Below are 10,038 nucleotides of genomic sequence, written 5' to 3'. Positions count from 1 at the left end.
CCAGTCAAGACGAGATCCTGTATTGCCTGATAATCAATGAACTATAACAATTGTGAAAGTGCAATTATCAATTCTCTTAATGAAACAAAGATCAAGAGGCTTGTTTTAAATTTCTTACTTGGGCAACTGTCGGTATTTTGGCGAAATCTCAGACAGACGCATATTATTATCCATTGACTTTTTTTTTTTGATAAGACAGGAATTTTTGGTTTTTTTGGCTTTTTTTCTTCATAATTATGGCTGTTTATCCACCAAATGAAATTGTGGACATGATTCGCATTTTGAGTGAGGCCAGGAATAATTACTCGGCAGCAGAAAGGCTTTATGCTGAAAGATTTCCAGACAGACGCTACCCTGATAGGAAAGTAATAAAAAGACGCTGCGACAGAGCTGAACAGGGTTTTTTTAGAAGAAACCGGCGAAAATCGGGCCCTGATGAAGTCACATCATTGACTGTTACAGGTGCCGTTGCTTTGAATCCTCAAATCTCTACGAGACAAATTGAAAGGCAATACGGTATATCTAAATCAACAGCCAATCGTGTGTTCAAGCTCAACAAGTTTCACTCATATCACATTCATCTAACTCAGCAATTGGAAGAGAGGGACTACCAACGCCGTATACGTTTTTGTAACTGGGCTCGAGATCAAATCCAACAAAATCTCCGATTCATTGCTGATACACTTTTTTCTGATGAAGCCACGTTTTGTAATAGAGGAGGCGTTAATAGACATAACTGCCATTATTATTCAGATGCTAATTCACATTGGCAGAGAAGCCAAGAGTTCCAACGGCAGTGGTCCATTAACGTTTGGGCAGGCATCCTGGGAGATGTTATTGTTGATCCATATTTTTTTGAGAATAGATTGCCGCATTAAGAAAATCTCAATGCAGCAATCTATTTAAGATTTCTTCAAGATGACCTGCCCAACCTCTTGAGACATGTCGACAATAATTTACTCAGACGAATGTGGTTCCAACAAGATGGAGCACCGGCTCATAGATCTCGAGCTGTTACACAATATTTAAACAATAGATTCCCGAATAGGTGGATTGGTATGGGCAGCCGAGTTCAAGAATGGCTCCCAAGATCACCCGACTTGACACGCCTAGATTTTTATTTCTGGGGCTACATTAGAGATATAGTTTATTCGCAAAAGCCTACAATCGTTGAAAATATGAAAAACCGGATCAGACAGGCTTGCAGAAATATTAATGTAGGTGTTCTTGAAAAAGTTAGGGACGACTTTCACCATAGACTAGAGCTATGCATACAAATAAATGGCCAAGTTTTTGAACACTTTAAGTAATTGTACACAAAAGATCTTGCCTTGACTGGCTGGATCATGCTCGGATCTTGCTTTGACTGGTTGGATCATGTAAGATAAGACTATCGGAAAGTGAATGTTTTACGAAATATTTTGTATTTTTATCAAAATTTTGTAAATTTGGAGCTTTATAACTCGAAAAGTACTTCACCAAAAAACATTTGATTATAATATTTTGGGAAGCTCTCGAAGTCAGCTACAAGAATATATAATAAAAAATAGGAGGTGCGGTCTAAAAAAATTGAGGTAACCTTCACGTGACCTTCAAATGACTCTTCGAGGTCAAATCAATGGTACCGTCTTATGGCCCCCTCGAAACCATACAAAACGTGTCTGAATCATTTTTCTCTAAAATAAAAAATAAGAGAGATATTTGGAGTGGACGCTTAAAAAGGGACACCCTGTATATGAATATATTCACCGCACTACGAAACTTGTTCTGTTTTAATTATTTCTATTGTGTATATTCTTACTTGGTATGTTTCGTATTATTTGTATTATTACTTTCAGTTGCTCTTTCGTCGTTCACCTAGTTGGTCGCTTAAAGCCCAGTTCCACAACTTGCTTTAAACTCCGTTTAAAGCAAGTTGTGGAACTGGGCCTAAGTAAATCCAAGAGTTACGTAAATTTTCAAAATGTATTTACATGAATATTTACATATGACGCATAATTTCGATAGTTTATAGAATTTCTTATGTGAAAAAAAGGTCGTTCGAAATGAGATAATGTGTCCGCGATGTAAAAAATTATTAAAAGCAAATAATCCACTTGAAAATAGTTTATTATGCAATATTTATACAACTTCTTTTGTTAATAACTTTTTAATAAACAGTAAACGACGGCTAAAACCTTTCTAGTGTTATTTAGGAAGGTGAGTTCTATAACATACATCAATATGAAAACTATCGGAGGTGGGTCCCTTAAACCCCACTTTTACCAAAGTAATTATGAAAATATATATTTGTAGAATATTTGAAGTAGGAAATTCAATTATTCTAACCTATTTATGAATATTCTTTCCACATTATCTATTTTTATGGAACAAAAGTTCTCTTTTTAAAATATAATACATATATGTATTGTTGATGACATATAAAATATTGTTGATTATCTCGCACGAACATTGGCTGCGTTCAGTAGAACAAAGTGATCAGTGAGCGCTTAGTGATTCTCGCTCCTAATTGGTAAATACTTCTGGGTCTATGAAGAATCTAAAAGAATGCTCCAATCATAGACAATAATCACTAAGCGCTTACTGATCACTTTGTTCTACTGAACGCAGCCATTGCTAAGTTATGCCTCGTCTACAATGGGGTCGTAGAGTCATAAAATATGGTTGTAGAGTCATGGCAGTAGTCGCTTGAGAGATCGTAATCGCTGTCGTTCAAGTTAGGATTGTCTACAATAGAGTCGTAAAGTCATAGAATACGGTCGTAGAGTCGTAGCAATGGTCGACTGAAAGGTTATTTTCGATCGCAAAACGCTTGCAAGCACAGTCGCTTGAGTTGGTTCCAATCAGGGCGGGCAAGCTCGTATATAGTTGATGAGGACATTGTAAAGTGCTATCTGATAGTGGCGGGGGCGAATTAAATCAATATGGCGGCTTTCCCGCAAAATTAAAATGGTATTTTTCTGCATTATAATTTTAATGTAAAACTGTATTTCTTATTTTAAGTAGTAAGAAAAAATCTTACATCAATTATATATTTGTATAATTGTAATGTATAACCGTATGCCAACATATAATTGATGTAAGGATATTTGCTCTTAATATAATTAAACTACTAAAAATAAAGTTTTTATATTTTTGTATAAAATACATGTTTATGTTTAATAATGCTAATGTAACTTCATACAAAATTAGCTTTTTGTTCAACGAGCATATGATGAATTTTTTAATAAATGACATGATAATTTTTAAAAAATGAATTTTACAAAATGACAAGTTATAATAATTTTGTAAAAAATATATTAATTTGATCCCAGCAAACATGATGACGTATTAATAATTAATTGGCGTCAATTATACATTGTCAATATGTCTTTTGAAGTCGCTAATATATTATTATTTCTAAGATGGATATATTAAAAATATAATTTAGCAACTTTTCATAATTATTAACTATAAGTATATAAAAAGGTAAGATTAATGGTAAATAAATAAATATATAAATATATAAATAAATATATATATATATATAAGAAATTAAAATAAAAAACATTTATTCAACGGAACTACTTCATCCAGTCCACTATAATGTGTAAAACCATATATTATATATATTAGATTATTATATTTTACATTACAAAATTCATACATTTCCTATGTTTCATAAAATAATCATTTGCAGTTATCATAAGAGCATCATTACAATTAGGATGTAACGTACCTTTTAATATTTTTCTAATATCTTCAAAATAACGTTTGATGATTCTCTCCGTATTTTTATGTGCGATTATTTGTGTTAACGATGCAATATGATTACATTCTAAGAACTGAAAATCTATATAATTTATTATAATTTCTTTAATGTATCTAGAAAATTGCAGAAAGTGAGAAATCATTGGCAAATAATAATAAGTAATGCTTACAATTTTTGTAATGCCAATTGTAAAAGTTTCATTTTGTTGTAAGGTTGTTACATTTATATGGCACGTCTCACAATTCTTTTCATACATGGAACTTATATTTTTTATAATATAAGTTGATATATTGGCAATACTAATATTTATATCATCCATTATTGGTATTACCTTTGGCAAAGTAATTTGATAATTTAAAGTTTTATTTTCAGTCAATGAAAAAGTTAAAAGTTTTTTTAAGTTTAATAAATATCCAGATGTATTATCTGGCTCGCAATTTCCAAATATTGTGGACATATCAGTATATGTATTTATTAATAAACTTTTGAAATATCCTATAAATGTACTACATATAGGGTTAGTATTTTGTCTACCGTGTTGCCGGATCTCCCCAAAAAATTTTCAAGAGCATCTTGATTGAATGTTTTAGTTACAAAAGTTGTAAAATTATTTTCACGTAAATATTCACTTAATAATTTGAAACCTTGTAGTGTATGTATCCAATTTTTTTAAAACTATTGGAGTTTTCCGATCATGAGATTTATTTTTAATAAATTCCATACTTTTAAATGTAGACATAGCATCTGTCCATAATTGTTCATGTGCATCATCATTCAATCGTATACTACCATTTACGCTGTCAAATAATCCGTTAAAAAAACAATAACTTAGCAGTTTCAATACCTTCAGATGACATAGACTTATTTGAAGTAAGATTCTTGCTTTGACTTCTACTCATTAATGCTATGATACTTGATACAGTATTGCTAAATACTTGCGCACAGCACGAGACTTTCATTTTCTTAATTTTATTACGTACAACATGACAATCTGTTAATTTACGCATTGTTCGGAAATGGCCATTGTTGCAATCAATTTCATAAGCATTTTCCACGTGTGACCATTTTGCTATTTGTTCTTTGCCATCTTTTAATTTGTACCGTAAATTTTTAGTTATTAAATTATTGCGTATGTATTTTAATAAATGTGGTAGATCATATAATGGAATAATTTGATGATTTCTTATAATTATATCGTGCTCTAAAAATACATTATTAGAAAAAGCTTCTCGTTTGGAATCCAGTATCAGTTGTTGTATAGCTTTTACGTTACTACTGCCTTGGTCACATACTGAAGCGACAATTTTTAATCCTATGTCATGTGTTTTGATTACAATTTTTTTAAACATGTACAATATTATTTGATGGCGTAGAATCTCTACAAAATGAAAACACAATTGGTTGTTTCCATGGTTTGCTGCTATAAATTTCTTTTAACATCCAAACTAACACATGATCAGCTATTTCCAATTTTCTCTCATCGCCATCATCAATAAAACCTTCAACAAAATCTGCAGTTGGGTTATACAATAATGCAGCATCCAGTTTCATTTCGTCGAAAAGTAATACGCAATATTTGTATTTTTCATCTGTGAATGATTCTACACGAGCTTTTATTTCATCAAAAATTATATCACAAATACCTGGTTTTAATATAATATTTTGTAACAATTTTCTTAATGTTTCCTTACTAGGTAGATAAAATATTTGTGCCATATAAGCTTTAAGACTTTTTTTATAAAGTGACAGTGCAAATATTGTATCTTGTAACGTATATTCTCTTTTATATTTATTTCTATTCATATTTCTTAAATATGATATAAAAAAGTCTTTAGCGGATGTTGGCATTTCATCTAAAGCAGCGAATGATTTCTCGTTCAAAAATCTGTTTGCTTCCTGCAATCTATGCTTTAAATTGTTCTTCCTAGTAGTAATGCGCAAAACTACTTTTCTCAGTGATGCTATTGTATTATATATTTTCAGATCTTGAGGATTAAGATGCTTCTTCTTGCGACTAGCCAATAAGTTAAAGATAGAAACTGGAACATGAATGGATTCAAGATTTAAAAGTTTAGGAGGTTTCCCAGCAAGAAATGACTCTTTGATCGAAGTCCAAACCATGAAATCGACACTGATTTGGCATCGTTTTGACGTCACTTGATAAGTTATTTCTCACTGGATTAGAAGTAGACATGCATAGGAATAGATTACATTCTATGAAATCATATATGTATTGCACGTTTGATAAAGATAAGAAGACAGAAAAGAGCAGGCAACACATTCACACATGCATACATATTTACCTGTTAATCAAAACAGTTAGTTTAATTTCCTATGTAATAGGCAAAGTAATAATATTTGGATTGATAAGGAAATGAATTGTACGTTGGTAAAATGATTTCTGGATTGGTAAAGAAATGAGTAGTTAGGTACAAATATTTTAAGGCAATAAAGTTCCTTTTGATACTTCTTTTATTAACGAAGATATTTAAATTGACTGCATTATAAACTAATAATACAGTTGCACTAAAAATAGTAATAAATAATAAATAGTAATAAATATATTATATATTCATATATCTCCTTACTTTTTTCCTGTATTACAATACATATTATGCGTTAAGGATATTTGACGGGAACTATAAGAATTTAGTCGTAGTTGCGGTCAGACACACTATACGTATGTAAACACATATATATACACAATATATTTACCACATATATATATATATGTGCATGTAAATATTCATGTACATATATATGTATATATATAGATTCATGTCTTTCGTTAAAATAGAAATATGACCAATACATTTTATGTATATGATCATATCTTTGTTAAAACTATTGTAGACAATTATTTTTATTGTGATTATATACAGGGTGTTTGATAGCTGATCATGCAGATGAAAGTTGGAGATAGATTGGGTGTAGCCGAGAAGAAAAGTCATGTACCATAATGTCAAATTGCCAATAGTTATCGAATTATTAATTAAAACATGTGAGCCAACGAGCGTGTAGAGAGCGGAGGGCGGCCGCAGTAAGCACGTAGACATTTGATACAGGCGGAGTCAGCGAGTGACAGTAGGCGAGCGCGCGCGGCGAGGGGCAACGTAAGCGACAAGAGGCGATCGCGCGCGACGAGGAGCGAGCGAGCTTTTTCTTTACAGCTTTTTCCTTATAGCTCGCTCGCTCCTCGTCGTTCGCGCTCGCTCCTCGTCGTTCGCGCTCGCTCCTCGTCGTTCGCGCTCGCTCCTCGTCGTTCGCGCTCGCTCCTCGTCGTTCGCGCTCGCTCCTCGTCGTTCGCGCTCGCTCGCTCCTCGTCGTTCGCGCTCGCTCCTCGTCGTTCGCGCTCGCTCCTCGTCGTTCGCGCTCGCTCGCTCCTCGTCGTTCGCGCTCGCTCGCTCGCTCTTTGTCGCGCTCGCTCGTCTCTTGTCGCTTGCGCTCGCTCGCTCCTCGTCGTTCGCGCTCGCTAGGTATCAAATGTCTATGTGCTTACTGCGGTCGCCCTCCGCTCTCTACGCGCTCGTTGGCCCACATGTTTTAATTAATAACTCGATAACTATTGCCAATTTGACATTATGGTACATGACTTTTCTTCTCGGCTACACCCAGCCTATTTCCAACTTTCGTCTGCATGATCAGCTATCAAACACCCTGTATATCATACCTTTCGCTTTTCTTTTTCTTTCCTTTATTATCGGCATAGATACAGGATTCTCTTCATTTCTATCTCTTCTTGTTTCTGCCACCTCTTCTCCTGAACATGTAGATATATCTATTTCACATAACATTATATATATAATTAAGGTATAATTTTTTTGCAGTATTCATTGAAATCTATATAAATTTTGACTATGTACCTCTGATATCGTCATAATCATTGCATTCTGTAATATTTGGTGCTTGTAGATCATCTGTGAAGATATATTAATATAAATTTTTAAAATATTATTTATATTTAAATTATATAAGCTATCAAATTATTATATGTATTGTACTTTATTTTCATTACTTATTTATTAAATATTTAGTACTTACTTTTTAATAAATTTGTAATAGCATTCTCATTTGTATTTAAACATGCTACTTTGTGTTCGTCAATGTTAATTGGCTCTGAAAACAAATTTGATAACGTACAACTTTTTTTAAAATTATTATGTAGCATTGAAATATCTTCCTTTATTATTAATAAAATTTAATTAACTTCACCTATCAAAACTAAAAGTATATATAAAACATATACAAAATATCTCATAATTAATGTATGTACTGATTATAGATATTATTAAATAAGAAAGTCCTCTATCATTGTATAAACAAGTATATAAACTTTAAATTATTAATTAAAGAAATCGCCTATAATAATCACATAAAATACAGTTGGACAAGATGTATAATATTATCCCAAGAGGAAGGTGTCTAGAATCTTACAGATATTGTCCTATTTCATTACATGCTGTTATTTACTAATTTTCTATTACTAATATCTTAGTAATTACTATGTTTCTTTGTGAAATATTATAACTATTCTATTCAGTTAGAAATACTCTATTTATATGTAAATATTAGTACAATAACTGTTCATCGTCTTGTATATTTTATACAAATACCTGGCAGCAATAATGTTGGTATAGCATATGTACTCAATCGTTTTTTTAATTTAAAATTATCCTCAAAATGGTTTTCACATATTGTCCTTTTCATTATTTTTTTCGGAAGAATGGTCATCAATGATGGATCTCCACTTGCTGATATCTATTATAAAAACCGTTTTTGATCCTTAATTGGATTAGGAAATGCAAACATCCGTTTATTTCGTTTACACAATTAATAACAGCACACTTTTTGTGACTCATGCTGTTAAACAGTTATAGATTAATATGTATATTATTGACTAATATTTATTGCTCTATCTTACAAAATTTTTTCTTTTAATATATAAAAACCTGTATATATATATATATATCTTTGTTGTCTTTAAAAGATCCTTTTCCTTCTTCTACCTTTTCTTTTCTTTCAACAATGCAATACTACAATAAATACTACAAAATGAACTCTCACGCTGAAATTTCCTGACATGACAGAAACGTAACGGGAAATATCATAGAATTTATATAATCTAATGAAAGTAAACTTCATTTTTCTGCGTCATCTGATAGTGGCGGGGGGGAGTTATTCAGTCCTCATCAAGGTTATTTGAGCTTGTCGGCCCTGGTTCCAATCCAATTTCAGCGACTATTGTAACGACTTGAGCTACAATAGACCAATCAGAGGAAAGATTTTATATACCACGCTATGTAAACAACATGGGAAAATGATATCGTGTGTGGACGGCACTTATTTATTCATTTTTGATAGTCACCTTCACAAATTTCATCAGTATCACAAGGATCAATGATAAAGAATTTATCAGCAAAATCGCCTACTTGCAATACAAATTTTATTAATATTTCTGAAGGCAAATGATTGATAAATTACTATTTTCCACAGAAAACTTAACCATTAATTACATTCTTAACACTTCTAAATAAATTTCAGATAGCGAGAATATTGATCCAGCAAATAAGCATAACCTCAAAGTGCCTAAAACAGATATCAGAAAAAGAAAGAATATAAGTCTTGATATGAATTCTCTAATTATGGAATCATCACAGGCTATTACTGCAGCCTGTTCAGCTTTGCCAGCATTGCTGAACAGTACAACTTCCACGCCAGATACAGAAGAAGAGAAAAGTATGGTGACAGTCTTATTACATAGAATAAAACGTGTACCTACCCAGGTAGCAGACTGACGTCAAATGACATACTAATGACGTTAGCTAACGTCATTAAGACGTCATTAGTACGTCATTTGACGTCTGCTACCTGGGTATGCAACAAAGAATAAAATGTTTTATCAAACTGTTGGAAATATTGGAATCATTTCAGCATGAGTGAATAATTATATAGACATTGCTGATAGAAAATATTAAAAATATAATTGTCCTATTATAGCATATGTTATAGTGTAATTGGATTCTATATGGAATATTGTCAGCAATTAGCAGTTATGTAAATGTTATAAAATTGATCTGATTGGTATATATTTTTAAATTCAATCAAGATTAAAAGCATACCATCAATCAGATTTACGTATTTTTACACAGTTGCAAAACTTTCTTCTCTATATTCTCTATATAACAGTTGTACTGTTAAAAGAAGAAAACTCAATATGAATATTAAAAGTAATACTTTTGTGGAACATACAGTTTAATCATGAAACAATAGCCTTGCTTTGTCCTTGG

At 31.9% G+C, this 10,038-nt stretch overlaps 1 protein-coding gene across 5 annotated transcripts; it reads right to left on the bottom strand.

Moving 5' to 3' along the window:
- Positions 1 to 7,377: 7,377 nt before the first annotated feature.
- On the bottom strand, positions 7,378 to 9,550 carry LOC112590415 (uncharacterized). 5 transcript variants are annotated; one of them, XM_025306795.1, is made up of 6 exons: positions 9,531 to 9,550; positions 8,816 to 9,007; positions 8,365 to 8,509; positions 7,793 to 7,867; positions 7,615 to 7,668; positions 7,378 to 7,529 (listed from the first exon to the last, which is right to left on the bottom strand). In XM_025306795.1, exons 2-6 carry the CDS (start codon positions 8,891 to 8,893, stop codon positions 7,393 to 7,395), a joined length of 489 nt encoding a protein of 162 aa, XP_025162580.1. In that variant the 5' UTR covers positions 8,894 to 9,007; positions 9,531 to 9,550; the 3' UTR covers positions 7,378 to 7,392. The 5 variants fall into 5 exon arrangements, with proteins under 5 accessions (XP_025162580.1, XP_025162579.1, XP_025162583.1 ...); XM_025306794.1 differs by lacking the exon at positions 9,531 to 9,550 and adding an exon at positions 9,117 to 9,524; XM_025306798.1 differs by lacking the exons at positions 8,816 to 9,007; positions 9,531 to 9,550 and adding an exon at positions 8,701 to 8,716 and having other exon boundaries at positions 8,365 to 8,611.
- Between the last annotated feature and the right edge of the window lie 488 nt (positions 9,551 to 10,038).

Source organism: Harpegnathos saltator, unplaced genomic scaffold, assembly GCF_003227715.2.
Source record: "Harpegnathos saltator strain DR-91 unplaced genomic scaffold, Hsal_v8.6 scaffold8, whole genome shotgun sequence".
NCBI lineage: Eukaryota > Metazoa > Arthropoda > Insecta > Hymenoptera > Formicidae > Harpegnathos > Harpegnathos saltator.
This window is presented reverse-complemented; position numbering and strand designations above follow the sequence as displayed.

What these genes read in the sequence shown, in the direction of transcription:
- LOC112590415 (XM_025306795.1), bottom strand. Translation starts at nt 8,893, where the DNA reads ATGAAGTTTACTTTCATTAGATTATATAAATTCTATGATATTTCCCGT. An exon ending in ACCAACATTATTGCTGCCAG is followed by an intron (nt 7,868 to 8,364) that starts GTATTTGTATAA and finishes ATTTGTTTTCAG; the next exon opens with AGCCAATTAACATTGACGAA. An exon ending in TGATTATGACGATATCAGAG is followed by an intron (nt 7,530 to 7,614) that starts GTACATAGTCAA and finishes TATGTGAAATAG; the next exon opens with ATATATCTACATGTTCAGGA.